The sequence below is a fragment of the Chlorocebus sabaeus genome, chromosome 2, assembly GCF_047675955.1.
Source record: "Chlorocebus sabaeus isolate Y175 chromosome 2, mChlSab1.0.hap1, whole genome shotgun sequence".
In the NCBI taxonomy this organism is placed as follows: Eukaryota; Metazoa; Chordata; class Mammalia; order Primates; family Cercopithecidae; genus Chlorocebus; species Chlorocebus sabaeus.
This window is the reverse complement of record NC_132905.1, coordinates 18,976,926-18,995,101: the sequence shown is the minus strand read 5'-3', so window position 1 is coordinate 18,995,101 and position 18,176 is coordinate 18,976,926. Positions and strand designations below refer to the sequence as shown.

General features: G+C 42.2%; 1 protein-coding gene across 1 annotated transcript; it reads left to right on the top strand.

Annotated features, from left to right (window-relative positions):
• The first annotated feature begins 2,734 nt into the window (after positions 1-2,734).
• On the top strand, positions 2,735-4,381 carry PI3 (peptidase inhibitor 3). Its single transcript, XM_008016182.3, has 3 exons — positions 2,735-2,845; positions 3,700-3,975; positions 4,207-4,381. The coding sequence occupies exons 1-2, from the start codon at positions 2,767-2,769 to the stop codon at positions 3,972-3,974; spliced, it is 354 nt and encodes a 117-aa protein (XP_008014373.1). The 5' UTR covers positions 2,735-2,766; the 3' UTR covers position 3,975; positions 4,207-4,381.
• The last annotated feature ends 13,795 nt before the right edge of the window (positions 4,382-18,176 follow it).

Genomic DNA, 18,176 nt, shown 5'->3' with positions numbered 1-18,176 from the left:
TAAACAAGCCATTCAAATCTAAAATAAAAGTTGAAATTAAATAAATAAATAAATAAATAAATAAATAAATAAATAAATGGTAAGATACTTGAATTGGCACTTCACAAAAGAAGATAGCCAAATGGATAATAGAAATATTAAAAAGGTGCCGGGTGCGGTGGCTCATGCCTGTAATCCTAGCACTTTGGGAGGCCAAGGCAGGTGGATCATCTGAGGTCAGGAGTTCGAGACAAGCCTGACCAACACGGTGAAACTACAAAATACAAAAATTAGCTGGGCATGGTGGCGTGTGCCTGTAATCCCAGCTACTTGGGAGGCTGAGGCAAGAGAATCGCTTGAACTCGGGAGGCGGAGGTTGCAGTGAGCCGAGATCGTGCCATTGAACTCCAGCCTGGGTGACAAGAGCAAAATTCCATCTCAAAAAGAAAAAGAAAAAGAAATATTAAAAAGGGGTCAGCTTCACCAGTTATTAGGAAAGTGTAAATTCAAATCACAGGAAATCCCACAAGATGCCCACCTGAATGGCTAATGAAAAGGCAAATTATATCAAGCATTGGTAAGGTTATGGAGCAAATGGAATACTCACACATTGCTGATAGCAGTGTGAATTGGTACAATGATATTGGAAAATTGATTGCGGTATTTATGACAGCTGGATGTATCTATACTCTGTGATCTGTACTCTGTGATCCAGCAATTCCATTCCTAACTATATATCCAAAATAAATGCATACCTATGTTCTCCAAAAGATATGTACAAGAATATTCATAGCAACACTATAATAGCTAAAACCTAGAAATATCCAATGTATATTGACAGTAGAATGAATATATAACATTTTTGGTATTTTTCATAGAATACTGTACAGCAGTGAAAATGATGAACTACAGGTGTGGGCTTCAAAATGGATGACTCTCAAAAATATAATGTTGAGCAACATAAGCAGGACGTATGAACACTACACCTTAGATTTCATTTACATACAAATTGAAAAGTGTACTAAACTGAATATATATTTCAGAATACAGACAGAAGTGACATAACTATAAAGGAAAGCAAGGGCTAATTACCACAAAATCTCAGAAAGCGATTATCTTTGGGGAGGAAGGAGAATGAAGCAACTGAGGAGAGGCATGAAGCATAGATATAGCAAATATTCTCCTCCTTTACCTGGCAGCTCATTTTAATGCTATTCTTTAAATAGTATAGGTATTTTCTCTGCACTTTTTATTTGTTTGTGTGGCTTATTGTACAATGAGCTTTTATATGAAGTAGTCAAAAGACTTCAACAGTCTGACATTTGCTTATATCTCACTCAATTTCAGGCTTGGTGGGCATGCAGTCAGAGTCTAAAGAGACAAGGGGTGGGGATTTAACTGGTTGGATTACTGTCCAATAATTAGTTTGTTACCTTCCCTGCCTTAACTCCACCTCAACTCAGTTACTTTCTTAACTCAGATTCTGTCCCTGACCATACCCAACTTCAGGATATTCATTTTTATTACTCAGAACTTTTGGTAGCAATGACAGAATAGTAAGTCAGACTAGCTGAAGCAGAGGGCTAATTTATTGCCTTATAACCCAAACATGAGAAGGGTGTGTGAAGAACTGCTCTCAAGGTAAAGGAGGGAAGCCTGGCTGTGTCATCTGAATCTTCTCTCACCATCACTTCTCTCCTTGTCTCAGTGTATTAGGGTTGTTTTTCTCAGACAATTGATCTCCACCCCCAGACTTAGATCACTGCTTCTGGAATTTGGTGGTTCATATAGATCACCTTTGCCAAAAGAAGGGACCCCCTTTTTCTCCTTTTATTACCCATTCAAACAAAAGATTTTAATAGACCAAACCAAGTCTCACACACAACACACACACACACACACACACACACACACACACACACACACACACCCCTACCTGTGGTCAGGGGTCAGGCTTTCATGATTAGCAGTCCCCCTTAGACTCACAAGTTGATGGGTCAAAGAGACAACAATTCTTCACAAGAAACAAGGTGCTGTTCAAAGAAGTGGGGAGGCATGCTGGACACACACACTGTAGATGTCCAATGTATACATGATTTGTGTTTTCTACTCTTTTCTGACTATTTTCTCCCTACCACTGTGATTTTAAGGGCATCATCCCTCTTCAGACCTAGAATTACACCTTTCAATTACTTTTTTGATGCATCTGAAAGGTCGTCTCTGAAATAGCAAGGTGCAGTAATTAGTCATTATATATTCAAGGCAAACTTGTCTTACAGAGTTTTTTGCAGGACCAGGGAAGAAGGAAGGAAAAGCCCAGTTTGATGCTGGGAGTGGTAAAACGATAAAGTAGATCTGGGTGGGGTTTGCAGCACTAGAGCATAATGGGGAAACACCTTGATTTTACAATCAAGACCGGATCTACCAGTGACTTGCTGAATAACCTTTGGTGATTCCTTTCTCTTCTTGGGCCTCACTGTATTTCAAAACATGAAGAATTTCATTGTAATGTTACCTAACAAGTAAGCCAGCACTTCTACTCTGTGAGAAAGTAGGAAAACTCTTGGGACAGTCAGAGATGATGTGATGAAATGTCCATTAGTTCTCCCTGTGAATAATCCTTGGGGAAAGCCCCCAGGTCCCTCCCAGAATGGGGTGGATATTTCCCAGTACAGCTAAGGATACGTCCCTTGTGAATACCACAGACCCGCCCCTGGAGCCAGGCCAAGCTGGACTGCATAAAGATTGGTATGGCCTTAGCTCTTAGCCAAACACCTTCCTGACACCATGAGGGCCAGCAGCTTCTTGATCGTGGTGGTGTTCCTCATTGCTGGGATGCTGGTTGTAGAGGCAGCTGTCAAGGGAGGTAAGTGAACAGGTGACCTGCTGGGCTGTGTTGGACTGAGGGGAGGCCCTCTGGGACACCCTGGGCCAGGACAGGGAGCACTTATGAAGCAGAAGGCAGCACTGGAGCCCAGATTTCAGCTTTCTGGCCTTTGCCATCGTATCCAGAAAAAAAGCAGAACTTTGACTGGCGGACTCCACATGCTTTCCACCCCAGTGACTGAGAGATCAGGACTGTTGGTGGAAGTAATGTTGGTATGTGGCCTTGGCCTCAGATGTCAATACCTGTGCAGAATGTGCAATAAAATAATGAACTCCAGGATTTTAAACCTTGGGTGTGGACACTGTCCCTTCTTTCTCTGCCCCATGATAGCACCAGAGTAATCAGTACTCTAAAAGGAGGTTAAGAAACAACAAGGCTTCAGGAATCATGTCGTTTGAGGACCCCCATTTTATAAGGAGGGAACTAAAATGTAGAAATGAGTGAGCAATTGCTAAGGTAATTCCCAGAGCCAGGATGGGGCTCAAGTCTCCTGGTATGTGGCTCAGGGTTCTTTCCTATTCCAATGTGCTTCCTAAGAAATGACCATGTGTTCTGTTCACTGCTGGTTATCACCCCAGTCTGACCATGGCTCCTGAGAGACTTGGAGTGGAGGAAGGGGGAAGAAACAAATACTCAAGGGAATGCTGGTCCTGTAGACTCCCCCAAAAAGGGAAGAGCCTTCCAAGAGTGTCGCTCCCCTAGGTGTACCTTCCCTACTCAGGTCATGGTTTGAGGATGCTGTGGTAAGCAGTGGATGGACCCAGGACAAAGATATGGTAGCTGAAGCAGGGGCTTACTGGGTATAAATGTGGGCTCGTTTCTTCTTTTAACAGTTCCTGTTAAAGGTCAAGACACTGACAAAGGCCGTGTTCCGTTCAATGGACAAGATCCCGTTAAAGGACAAGTTTCAGTTAAAGGTCAAGATAGAGTCAAAGGGCAAGGGCCAGTCAAAGGTCCTGTCTCCACTAAGCCTGGCTCCTGCCCCAATATCTTGATCCGGTGCGCCATGTTGAATCCCCCTAACCACTGCTTGAAAGATACTGACTGCCCAGGAATCAAGAAGTGCTGTGAAGGCTCTTGTGGGATGGCCTGTATGGTTCCCCAGTGAGGTGAGCACTAGCTGGAGGAAGAGGAGACCCCTGAAGACACAAAAGAAGGCTGAGCGGTGGGGAACCATCCCAGGTTGGTGGGAGGGAGGTTGTGGCAGGTGACAGAAAAACTGGGAGACTGAGGGGTCTGAGAGGCTGTAACCAGTACCGAGAAGGATGATCTGGTCTCCTCACTGCCTCTGAGTGCTTCGATGTGCTGACTCTCATGTCTGATTCTCTTCTCTTCCACAGATGGAGCCTGTCCTTGCTGCACCTGTGCCATACCCAGAGCTACAGGCCCCATCTGATCCTAGGTCCCTGCTGCCCTTCCCCTTCCCACACTGTCCATTCTTCCTCCCATTCAGGATGCCCAAGCCTGGAGCTGCCTGTCTCATCCACTTTCCAATAAAGAGTCCCTTCTGCTCTACTTGTTTCTGGTTCCTATGATTTCTGGGCTCCTGGACACTTTGGGGAAATGGGTGTAGAATTGGGACTTCTTCTGTCCTGTGACAAGGGGAAAGGGTCCCATGGTGAAAGACAGCAGGGTGCGGGGAGGAAACAGCAGGCCCGTTGCTAGGGCTTCATATTACCAATCCAGTAATCAGCCTCAGCGCTGCCATCTCCTTTTCACCAGAAAATGGAAATCTGGAAATCTTGCCTTTGGCCAAGGAAATGGAAAAACACAAAACACAAAAAATAAATAAACGTTACATAAACCATAAGGAGGTCTTTTGTTTCCCAATCCACCATCAGTCCTGACCTGGCTACTGTCGGCCTTGCCAGTGTGACCAGCTAACCCTTATGGCTGAACCTACAGCTCCCCACTTCCTTCTTATTAACGTTTCCCAGGGATCTATATATTTTCAAGACAACATAGAAAGGATGATGTTACAGATGCTGCGAAATTCCTGCTCTTTAGAATTTCACTGGTTCATGCCTGAGATTCCTCCATGATGTAGCATTCCTTTAGGTTAAACAATATCCTCTTCCAGATTTCTGTTTTAAGATGTGAATGAGGGCCCGGCGCAGTGGCTCACGCCTGTAATCCTGGCACTTCGGGAGGCTGAGGCAGGTGGATCACGAGGTCAGGAGATCAAAACCATCCTGGCTAACATGGTGAAACCCCATCTCTACTAAAAATACAAAAAATTAGCTGGGCGTGGTGGCGGGTGCCTGTAGTCCCAGCTACTCGGGAGGCTGAGGCAGGAGAATGGCGTGAACCCGGGAGGCAGAGCTTACAGTGAGCCGAGATTGCACCACTGCGCTCCAGCCTGTGCGACAAAGCAAGACTCCATCTCAAAAAAAAAAAAAAAAAGATGTGAATGAGGAGGATACACTAAGTCATTCATATTATGGTGTCAGAGGTTTGGGTGAATCGCATTCTCTGAAGACATACATATTGTGGGCAGGGCAGACTTGAGTAGTGGAGAAAGGGGCAGGAATGTGAGCAACCTCATGGCTGTCCTGTTGACCCACTTGTCCCACTGCCATTGCACAAGGAAACTTTCAGAGAAGGCCACAGCCCCCAGGCAGGCAGCAGCCTGGGTGAAGCGGAATGAGCACAGGCTTGAGAGTCAGGTGATCTGAGCACTGGCTTTGCCTCCCTATGTATTGGGTGACCTCTGGCAAATGTATGTCCCCCTTCCAAGCCTCAGAGGTCTATTTCAGTTGAGGTGGTAAGGTATAATTATTCTGCAAAGGAAGGTCTACTCCTGCCACGCTGGGATCTGAAACAGCTCTTCTTTGTGTGTTGGGTCCCTGCTCTGAGACGACACGGGGAGCAGAGGCTTGGGATGAGACAACGTGGATCCTTGCACCACTTTGCCCCATCCATGAGCATCTGAGCCGTGATTTTTCCCTATCGTTCAGGGGCTAGTCTGAACAACAGTAGGGCTTTGATACTAGGGTATCTTGGAGCACAGGTGAGAGCAGTATCCAAACTTCTGGCTTCACAAATACTAAATACATCATTGGAGGAAATAATGGCTTCTGTTTTTTAATATTTACTCTGTTTCCTATACCGGGTAGATTACACGTATTGTCACTTATTTTTCATAAGTCCTTTTCAGATGGCCATTATACATATTTTATTTTCTAATTTTGTAAAAAGATTGAAGCTAAGAGAGATTAAGTAACCACTGAAAGCCACAAGGTTAGTGATAGTAAATATTTTTATTTTATGCTAGCAACAATCAGTTAGACATGCTGCATTTTCTATTGTTAATATCAACAAAATCACACCATTGCTGTAAATAAACTTAACGAGAGAGGCAGAGCTCTAGAAAAGAAATCTATATAACTTTTTAGAGGCATATAAAAAGACTTGAATATACACATACCACAATACATGAATGGGAAGACTACGTGGTGAAGATATCACTATTTACTCAATATTTAATATTTATTTAATTTACCCCTAAGGTGTATTACACTCAAAATCCATTTTTAATATGGTGTTCTTATGGAAGTTAAGGGAAATTGAAACCATACTTAAATTTACAGGGAAGCATAAATTCTTGTGAATAGGCATAGATGTTTACAAATGAAGATTAACCCTAGGGCACTGGAACCTCCTAGACTTAAAAAAAAAGTTTTGCAAAGTAACAATAATCAATATGTTGTTTTTGTTAGGATAGTCAGGTTGAGAAATTAATAGAAAACAAAAGAAAACCCAGAATCAGGCCTCATTATATCTAATTCAGGTAAAGATCAATGTCAAGTTCCAAAACAACGAAGAAAACTTGGATTTTTTAAGAAACAAGATGCAGATGGTAGGTTCACTATTTACAAAAACAAAAGAACTAACTCTTGTCTGAATTCAGGCGAAGATTAAGCCACTGAGAGAGAAAAATTGAAAGGCTGCAAAAAGACACTTTCTTTTCCCTCAGGAAGCAGTCCAGGATGACAGTCTACGCCTAGTAAGGTAGCTGAGCAACTGAAGACCTCACAGAGACCAGTGGTTTCTTCATCCAAGATTTGCTGTGGAACAGAGACTGATATTCCTTTCATTTTCACTCAGGCAGGGACGTATCGCCCAGGAAGACCCTGCCAATTGCTATAGTCCTCTGACTGCAGTAGGAGAGAGTGGAGCTGATACTGGGCCCCTCAGGATCTGCTGTGGGGCAGTGGCTGGAGAGCCCAGTCTCATTGACTTAGAAGGAATGCACATCTTCCAGCAAGTTCCTGCAGAGACGTGATAGTTTCCTGATTGCAGCAGAAGGAGCTGAAGCTGGGAATGCCCCCACCCCCGACCCTTTTGGGATCTGCTGTGGGCTGGAGGCTGGAGAGTCCTTTTTGTTGGCCAAGATAAGTACATATCTCCCTGCAAGTCTCAGCACCAAAAGGATAGTTCAATTACAGCAGGAAGCATCAGAGCTGAGACTTGATCCCGTCTCAACCCACTGTGCAACAGAGGTTGGCAAGCCTGTCAGGGAGGCTTAGACTCTTAGGCTATGAGACATGTGTGAGTCTCCCTCTGGGTTGCTGTGTGAGCAGCTTTGAGCTGGGACCTCAGCATATGGGGGCCAAAGCTGAATCACAAGGCAGCTTTCAGGTTCACTGCCCAGTCAGTGAGCAGACGGGCCTTTCTGCCAAAGCCCTAGTGTGTGTGATTCATTTTGGACCCCACAGCAGATGGGTTTGATTACAGGCTCAAGGCCAAATGTAACCAAACTCCTGAATGACTGGGCCATTTCTGGGATTAAACTCTGGAGCCAGCTCAGCGGATCAGCCACGTGGGTGTTGGTCTGTACTCTCAATATGACCCTCCAAGGTCTTGGGCTCCACCAGAGTTTCACAAACTTCCCCCTGAATCCAGATCCAGAGGCTCCCAGAGAGACTTTGGACTGTGGAGGAGTGTAGAATTCTTGTCATTCTGGTGGGACATGAGCAGGTGCCTTCTATTTCACCATCTCGGTTACGTCATTCCTTCCTCAGCAGTTTTTTCGGTCGATTTTGCAAAGTTTTAAGTTTTACAGTGGGGCTGGAAAGGGCAGGAGAGTGTGAGTCCCAGCCCTGGGATTTGTTGTTTTCTCCCTTTTCACTGACAGGTATTTTGTATTTTTGGCATTCTTTGTTTTCAAGTTATATTGAGGGTGTGGTTTTGCTTAGAAATTTCTTAGTGGTGGTGTTATTTTATACCTCTTGGGGAGGAGATTGTGGAAGTTACTCATTCTTCCTCTTCTGCCTTCTATTATCTTCAACTACCCCCAAAAAACCCCTGGAAACTACTCTCTGAAAGAAGTTGGAGAAAAATTATTAATGCACTTGAAGGAGATAAAGAAAAAAGAAAGCATGGGTGATGTCTTGGGTGAGTTGAAAAGAAGCTATTTTTCTTGCTTCCATTTCATTGCTTCCCTCTGCAATAATTCTGGATGTGATCCATGCATCAGATGTGTCCTCTAGACACAAACCAGATTTCAAAAGCAGAAATGGGGTACTAGTTCTCCCAACTTCCCAAGCAATGAGAGGTGCTGTTACTAGGGAAGACAGTCTTGTCCAAGGAGTGCTGGAACCAGACAAGGGCTTGGAGACCCAGGACCTCAAAGAGAGGTATAAGGCCCAGCGTGTTTCACTTTGCTGCCCCTGCATGGCCTCCCTAGAGATATTGACACTTGATTAACACATCTTGAATGGCATAAGGGACAACAAAATGACTGTGGGAAGATGTCATTTCCCTCCTTCCTTTATCCAGCTTGCACAGACCCCTGAAGGGAGAAATGCATTTCCTAATTTCACTCCGTTAGTCAAGCCCAGAAAAGAGCTGGTTCTCTGATTCCCAGACATGGGTTCGTTATACAATTGCCTGAAAATAGCTGACTTGATCAAATTGTTTCAAATGTAATTTCTATGATTCCAATTGATGCCTCAGTGTTTGTCTCCTAATACTTGGAGTCTTTCATTGTTTTCCAATTGTTTGCTTTTTTTTCTACTAGGTGTCCATAATATTTCAGTTGATTTGTAAGAGTGATTCTTATACACAGAAAAGCCACTCGTTGCTCTCATACATTTAAATTTTTTTTTCTGGTTAGTTGTTAACCATTGTTTTAGCTAGATTGTATAATTTAACCTTACAAAGTTTTTCAATTTCTATAAAGTCAAATTTTTAAAATATTCTTACAGAAATATTCTCCAGTTGAGTATTTTACCAGAAAAATAAAAATTCGCCAGACTTTGAGGGTAGCAAGAGTTATGATGTCCTTGTGAATGTAAGTCTCCCAAGGTATTCTTACAAAGCTATATCACTACACAGAAGAATGAGAAAACCTCAGAAATACCATTTCTTCAACAAAATCTGAAGTCAGAGAACAGTAAAAACTTCAAATTATACAGAAAGAACATCTGATTTTCAAAGGAGAGCGCTCTTGAACTTTTGCCTCTGCCTTTTTCAGAGGAAACAGTGGGGTCCAGAAATAAGTGTGTAAAGAATGAAAGAGCCTATGATTGAAGTAAACTCATTCCCCGAAGGAAGATGTCCACATATGAAAACACAGGGTAAGAGTCCTGGCGGCTCAGAGCATTTGCTAGACTTTCTGTGTGCCGGTGCACAGTCCTTGCTGCTGTTAACACTTTACTAGGGTGCATTTGTCACAAGGAATGAACCAGTATTGATACATGATTATTAACTGAAGTCCAGACTTTGTTCATATTGCCTTTGCTGTTACCAGGGTTCTTTTTGTTTCAGGAGCCCATCCAGGACAATGTGGATTATAATTAGTGGTCATGTCTTCTTAGGCTCCTCTTGGTTGTGACAATTGCACACATTTTCCTTGTTTTTGCAGACCTTGACAGTTTCGAGGAGCACTGCTTAAGTATTTTATAGAATGTCCTTCAACTGAGATTTGTCTGATGTTTTTCTCATTATACTGGGATTGTGTTTTTTTGGAGGAAAACATCAGAGGTAAAGTGCCCTTCTTATCACGTAATATCCAGGGTACTGACTTCAACGTGACTTACTATTGATGATGTTGACCTAGATGGCCAGGCTGAGGCAGTGTTCATCAAGTTTCTACACTGAAATTCAACTTTTCCCCCATCCTTCCATGCTATACTCTTTGAAAGGAAGTCACTGCACAACCATACATAAGATAGTCCTTAAAGGGGAAGTATCTAAATAAATAGTTTGGAATTATTCTATAAGAATGATAGATAATTATAATTATTATTCTATAATAATTATAGATAGAATATAATAATCTATACATATCTGATGTCAGATATTTGTTTATTATCCCTCATTTATTTACTTAATTGTTTATTTATATCAGCGTGGACTCATAGATATTTATTACATACATTGGTTATAACTTGTTTTGTTGCTGAAACAGTAAGAAGGACACTGAACATTAAAAGCCATAATTATCAGTAAAGATATTAGTTATAAGCATGTAAGCACTATATAGCACAGAAAACACTTTTATAAAGAAGAAAATATGGGATACACCAAGGAGATATAGATAAAAACACACTAACAGTAGGAGAATTGAACACACTATATTGGTACAAAACAAACCAAGTGGACAAAAAAGTAAACAAGGATACAGAGGACACACCCAGGCCTTAAATACTTGTATCAACAAAAATGAAACAATAAATGTAAATAAATCAAATTTTCAACAAAGAAAGAAAAAGAAAGAATAAGGTCAAAAAAGCAATGATAAAGATAAAAGCAAATGTTTGAGGTCAAGAAGAGACAAACATTAGCTCTAGTTAATAGATTTAAATATTGTTTTTGAAAAAATTACAAAATAGGCAAATCATTTGCTACTGTAGTCAAGATGAAAAGGAGTGAAGCACAGCTGAATAAAATCAAGTATAAGGGAGGGAATCACCACTGAAAGAGGGAAAAAAGAAAGCCTTGAGACTCCTTTGTAGACCAGGTTCCCTTCTCACCTCCTGGCTGCTGTCCTGACCCCCAAGGTCCTGAGGATGAGGAGGCTGGGCAAGGGACAAGGCTGCTGGTTGTCATCTCTCTGGGCGTTGGGTAAGGGCTGAAAAACCTCCTATTCTGTATCTTCCCTAACATACAGCAGAGGCTGTGAATTTCAAGGATCATGGTGAATAATGTTTTAGCTTTACTAAGCAGGGCTCCAAACAAACATCATGATAATTAAAGGGCAGACTTTCTAAGTAGCATGTCTGCTTAGCCAAAAGAAGAGATTTATTCTAAAGTTTTAGCAGGATACCCTGTCCTGAGTAGGGCATAGTTACGCCCAGGAATGAGAATGTGAGTCCTACCACCAGGTAAGCCACTGACTTCAGCACTGATGGTAGCTGAAGGTGGGGTACTTTAAAATGGAAATACAGGAGGGTGATGATGAGAACCAATCGCCACCCACACAACAACTGCAGAGGCCACGGCTATTGTGTACCCCCTTCCCTTCCACCTTCTCATGGTTTATCTCAGAGGGACAGCCCAGCAGAGCCTGGAAGAAGCTTCCCAATGTGTGTGGAGCCCGGATCCCAGCAGTGCCAGGGGTGCACTGTGGCTGACAGAGAGGTACTGCTTGGATCCCCCTTCAAGGAGCACCTCGTTGCCCAGCTGCATGGAGTGTGGTTGGCTAATTGCTGCCAGCCACTGCTCGACCTCAGGGACAACCTCAGTGTTTGAGCTGAGATCACACAGAACCAGGGACTTCCAGCCAAAGGCAGAGTAAGGCTATAGTATGAGATTCTACCCTTCATGCCCAATGTTGAACTCCTCTTATAAAAAAATTCTTGCTCCAGAGCTTCCTGTTGGGCTGACAGAGATGTTGTCAGGACAGCTTGGCAATGGCATCCTTTGCCTAATCCTGCTTTCTCGCCTTTACTTTCACAGGTGTGACCTCACAAGGCAACTTGCATTCTTAACTCTGTCTCAGCCCCTGAGAACCCTGAACTTGCTGAATAACCCAACCTTCAAAACACGGTTCACAGAATTCTGAGAAGCCTGAAGATTCAGGATCAGGACCATTGTAAGATATAAGAGTGTCTAGGTAGCATGACAACAGCCAGAACCACATCTCAACAATTGTGTGATGTGTACACAGCTGCTGCAGTCCTGGACACTCATTCCTGCCACCCATGACTCTGGAATTGAGTATTGTTGTGAACAAGAAAACTACTTTGTTCTGGGAAAGAATGCCCCTTCATCCTTGCTTCTTTGAGTCACTCAATGGAGATCTAAGGTGACATATGGGAGCATTACATTTACTGAGCATGTTAGTGCAGCCCTAGGCCTCAGGAGGGAAGGAAAGTGTCCCCTGGTTTGTTCTGTTTTTGCAGTAGGAACCCAGCTCTGTCACTCAGCAAGTCTCAAAGATAGCCTTAAATAGGGAGATCCCACAACATAACAAGGGAGTTCCACATAGTGGACAGTCAAAAGCGTGGACGTATCTCCCATACCGTGGATCTTTCTAGGGTTCCAAACTCCCCTTGAAACTTACACGTTGGCAGGTATAAAGTGAACCCCACAAATGTTCACCTCTGGAAATAGAAGGGACGCTCCCTAATCACCATGGAAATATTCCTAAGAATGTGCCTTTTCTTATTGGGCAGAAGTCCAGCTATCTTTTTTTTTAATCAGTTTCTTCAATGGCAGTAATTTATGTCACAAGGTCACTTTTAATGGGCCTGACCCATTTTTCTGCCTATATTTTAATCACAGGCTGCATCTTCAGCTTCTCCAGCTATGTAGAGGATAAACTAGATGATACTTTATCCTCCCAGCCTACTGTTTAGTGGTTTTATGGGCACACTCGTTCCTCAACAATACGGGTCCCGCAGTCTTTTTCTCTCCAGTCACAACAGACCATACCACTGCTGCCTCCAGGCATGACAACACCATGTCTGGCCACCAACATTGACAAATTGGACACCACTTCCACTCTGCTCCCTAGAGATAGATGCTGTAGCCATTTATGCCACTGCTGCCGAAGTAAACTCTCACCACCTGCATGTCTGCTTTTTTCTATCACCGATTCTCAGTCCATTGCAGTATGTACCTCCGACTGTCTGAACCAGTGCATGTGCACGTGTGGAGGCTGCCAAGAAGTCAGAGAAACAGCATATGGACTCTGCAGCTTTTGCTGGGAATGGTGCTTGTATGCTTAGAGGCTAAGACATGAAAGTGGTCCACATGACCATTCTCATCGCATCGTGAGCACTGGAGCACCTCCTATGCCCCTCCTTTCCTTCACTCTGTGTTCTAGCCCCAGCTCATGACCTACAGTTTTAATCAACTGGAAAAAGGAAATGGAGATTGGCGATAGTAGGGACTCCACCACCTCTTGGCTGGATTATCTAACCCACTTACTTCCTTGAAAAGGCATTTACAATTCTGGATGCAATGATGAGGGGAGATCAAGAATGATGACAAAGATGAGAAGTTCAGGGGCTGCATGATATTACTGAAATTACACAGAGACTCTAAAATGGCAAATCACTGCCCAGAATTTGCAGTGCAGTCAGAAAAGAAATGGTTATCCTGGGACAGCTCCACTGCTACTGTGTTCCTCCTAGAGGCATAATGTTCTCTAACAAAGCTGTTTTTGCTGAGACTGGAAACGCTTTACATATTTGCAGGCTCTGTGCGCTCCATGGGGGTTGAAAGCGGGGATCACTAATGATAATTTTTGAACAACCTTCTTAGGCCTTCCTTGTCCAGTACCTGCTGGGATGGGGACACTCTGTTCTAGACAACCATGTGTGTCTGTCTCTTGGAGCCCAGAGTGATAAGCATCATGCACAAGTACCAAGTGCTTTTCAGCTTGTAACAGATTCCAACTTTTCTTGAATTTGAAATTGGAAAGTCCCTTTGAAATATCCAGACAAAACCCCCCGTCTTGTGGATGAGAAAACTGGAATCCAGGGATCCATCAAAGTTTACTCTAGAAATCAGGGGCAGAACTGGGGCTGGGAACTATCTATTCTAATCTGATGTCATTCCCTTTGGTAGAATGTTGAAAAAGCAGGAGGATTCATTAGCCTTTCAAAAAAGACTAGTTGAGGGGTTAATTTGCCAAAAAGCACAGTAACAATAGGAATTCCAGGGAAATAGAATGATCCAAGCCAAAGTGTGGAATCAAAGAAAAATATAGATTTGAGGAGATCCCAGAGAAGTCAGCAACTCAACTATAAAGTGACACTCCACAATATGCTAATTCTGCCACCATCCAGGTCTTCTGCATCACCTTGGTGTTCTCACTTGCAGTGTGCCTACTGCACGAGCTTTCTGCTATTATACTGCACATTCACAGCTCACTTGGGAGAAACTTTAGTAAGATTCTTGAAATCTTTCTCGCAGCAAAGAGAGTCCTAAGAGACCAAGCTACTCCTTTTATAATAATTGAGACACAGACCGCTGGCAAATGAAATTTGCCCCAAATTTGAAGACCATCTTAAAGGAAAGACAACAAAAGATTCATGTGTTTGTTTTCACTTCGTGTGATTTTATTTAATTATGGGTGTGATTTTATTTATTTTCAAATATGTAGTAGCTACTTGCATTACTTTTTAATAAACCATATGTTCATGGTCTATGTTTATTTTTCTATTAGAAGATCTATTTTCCTTATTGTGTTTTTAAAATTCTTTCAATATATTATAGAAAATCTCTATTCTCACCATATATGTTTATACATTTTTAAAATTTCTGGTTTTTTAACTCTATGCATGATTTTCCCTGTAAAACTTTTTATTCACATGTAGTTAATGATATTAATTTACTTCAGAAAATCATTCACGTGTAAATATTCTACCAAACTTGTCTCATGTTTACTTTGAATGCTTTCATATTTCGATATTTATGTTTAAATCCTTGACCACCTAAAATGTACTTTAAAAGAATGAGTGGGGTGGAAATCCAGTATTTACTCCTTAAATTGCTGGCAATCAGTCTAAACATCATTTGCTGAATTACTAACATTTCTTAAGTGATGTGGAATTCTGCCCTTATCATTTGTAAAATTCTCAAAGGCATTGAGTTTATCTTTTATTCCATTGAGATGTGTGCATTTTCTCACCATTACTGTATGTTCTAATCATGTTGATATACTTTTGTGATAATTATGGTGGAATTAAAATTTGTCATGGGTAACTCTCCCATGACAATTTATCATCAATATTTTCCTGGAAAACCTCAAATGTTTACTTTATCAGTTGGTATGTTCAATTTCATTAATCATTAGATTTTTATCTCATGGGCTAACTTAGTCTTCATTGTTTACCACTAAAACCCATTAAAATCTCCTTTTTTTTTTTTTTTTTTTTTTTGTTGTTGTTGTTGTTGTTGTTGAGAGAGAATCTCACTCTGTTGCCAGGCTGGAGTGCAGTGGTGCAATCTTGGCTCACAGAAACCTCTGCCTCCTAGGTTCAAGTGATTCTTCTGCCTCAGCCTCCTGAGTAGCTGGGACTATAGGTGTGCACCACCATGCCCAGCTAATTTTTGTATTTTTAGGAGAGACAGGGTTTCACCATGTTGGCCAGGATGATCTCGATTTCTTGAACTCATGATCCACCCACCTTGGCCTCCCAAAGTGCTGGGATTACAGGCATGAGCCACCACACCCAGCCTCCATTGTTTTTAAGAGCACTGTTAGGCTGGATATTCCTTATACTCTGTTCCTAATACTGTCAGTTCCTTAGGGAGGACTTTGGAGCTCTCTGTTCTTATAGCCTGCCTCTCACTTTTGGAAAATCACTGAGTTCTTTCTAAGGAGCTGTTTTGGAAAGAATGGTTCACTTTTTTCAGAGCGACAGCCCTGCTTTACCAAGTGGGTTCTGGCCATGAGCAGTAGTATCCTCTGATGTTGTTGGCAGGCATTCACTGGCATGAAAACTCTGCCCAGCAAATGAGCTGTGCCGAGGGCTATGGGGGTCTCAACGTTCTTGACCTACAATGCCTGGGGTAGAACCTCTCCTCTACAAGTAGTGTTGGGTGGAAGAATGGAACTCTGTACCTCTTCATCACACTCACCTGGAATCTCTGCAATACAACCTTGGAATGGATTTGAGAGATGCTGGCAACCTTTTGCCTCTGGTGAGATATCATAACCCTTTAAAAGGAAGTGAGAGGAAAGAGGTTCTCCCATTTCTTGGCTAGATGTGCCCTGAGTGAAGCTTCCCTCATATTGAGCTAGGATATAGAAAGTATAGAGTGGGTTATGACTCAAATGCTGTAGACACTCTGTGTTCCTCCAAGGTTTAGTAGAGTTTTAAAAATAAATGTATGCACTTAAGACAATTCCCAGAGACTTCAAGTGGCTGTTTTAAAAAATAACTTTTATCAAGTATGATTGTTTGGTTTGAGGGTATTTCCATGGATCTCCTCACACTGCTATTCCAGAGCAGAAGTCACCAGGTCACTCAACTCTTAGTATCATCTACTGGAAACTGGCTAAGACAGTATTTATGTGCTTCTCTCACAACAACAGAAAGTTAACTACATGACACAATGGATATGGCAGTTGGCTTGACTGCAGTAATCATTTAACTATGTATATGTATATCAAAACATCATATTGTTTACCTTAAATACGTACAATACAAATAAAATCTGAAAGAAATAAAATAAAAATAACTTTCACCAGCTGTGGTTGTTGGTTTGGAGTCATCCAAGGAACCCTTCACACTATTCCCTAGCAAGACTCGTCCAATTACTTTCTTCTTAGTTACAAAGAAGTCTATTTGGCTCTGTGAAAATGAAAAGTGTCTGACTGGTTCACAAAACCACTAGGAAACCCAGAAATTCAAGTTAAAAGAAAAGGCAAAAACAAGGAAGTCATTGAATGCAGAATCACAGTCAAAATTAGTCAGATATTGGCCTTTGTGGAGCTCATTGGTGCCACCTCAGAGTAGATGGAGGTTACATGTCTCTCAGCCAATATGCCAAAGCCAGATGCTCTTCAACGCATGGGCCATCATTTCCATTTCTCTTCTGATAAGTCCAATACAGCTGCCATTGCTGTAACTGCCCCAGGAGTGAATCTTGACTTCCTACTATCACTAGCTCCCAAGTACAGTCCAGAGTTTGTGCATCTGATGATCTGAACCCAGGATGTGCTCACATTAGGTTGTCTCTCAGTGGAGGCAGGGAAACAAGTGTCCAGACTTTCCTTTCTGTTATAAAAAGTGGTAGAGCCTCCGGATTCCAGGACTCATATGGTGGTTAATTCCCCCAAAATAGGAATGACATTCTTATGCTTAGAAGCCAAGAAATGAAAACTGTCTACAACACCCACACTCATTACATCTTGAGTTCTGGAGCAAGGAACACTTTGTATTTTCTTCTTGCAGATTATATTCTATGTAGCCCCATCTGTGCTACCAACCTTCTGTAGGATCTTGGACAATCACTGTCAGCTTCTGATGCTCAGAATACCTGCTTAAAAAAAATAAAAAATAAACAAAATTAAGAAGGGCTTTGAGGTCAGTGGGCCCTCTGTGCATTCATGATTGTGATATTCCTTGATTATACAGACACTTATGCCTCATTCAGGCAACTGTGGATTCTTTGTTGAGGAGAGAGGAAGAAGGGAAAGAAAGATGAAGGGTTCTGGGACTGCAAAAAGTGTTTTAAATTGCCCAGAGAAAGCAGTTGCAGTATTCTGTGAGATTTGTGAGTAGAGAAGCCAGAAAGTATTATTTTAGGAATAACTCAACTGATACCACCCTCCAGCAAATACCTGGAGTCCTCTGGCAGCACAGAGCTTCACTGAACCAAGGAGCCCTGATAGCATCTCTCCAGGCTCCCATGTGTGTCTGTCCCTAGGATCACAGAGTGCCCAGGAGTCAGGCCAAGCCAGGCCCTGAATTCTTTCCAGCCTGTAATAAATGTCCTGAGTCCCAATCTTCCATTGAATTTGGAGTCAAAATACCTGCTGACATATAGAAAACTGCCCTCATCTAATGAAGGGGAATATTGCTTAGGATTGAGGGGTAAAGCTGAAAATGAAAAAGATCAGTCCTGATTTCAAGTCATTTTTCTTTCCACAGGATATAGACTAAGTCAGGAAGATGCAGGGGTCTTTCTCATAAAACCATTGTTCCATCAGCTTGGCCTGATGCTGGGTGAAAGGGGTAGGGTTATAATAGAAATTCTGGACCAACAGAACAATATAAGCCAAAGTGTGGAATTACAGTAAACATATTAATTTCAGTATTATTTATGACTGCAAAATGTTGGAAACAAACAAGATACCCATACAGAAAAGAGTGGTTGTATAAATGATAGTACAACTATAAAA

Excerpts from the sequence above, each read along its gene's own strand:
- PI3 (XM_008016182.3), top strand. The coding sequence starts at position 2,767 with ATGAGGGCCAGCAGCTTCTTGATCGTGGTGGTGTTCCTCATTGCTGGG. Across the intron at positions 2,846-3,699 it reads AGAGGCAGCTGTCAAGGGAG|TTCCTGTTAAAGGTCAAGAC; the intron begins GTAAGTGAACAG and ends TTCTTTTAACAG.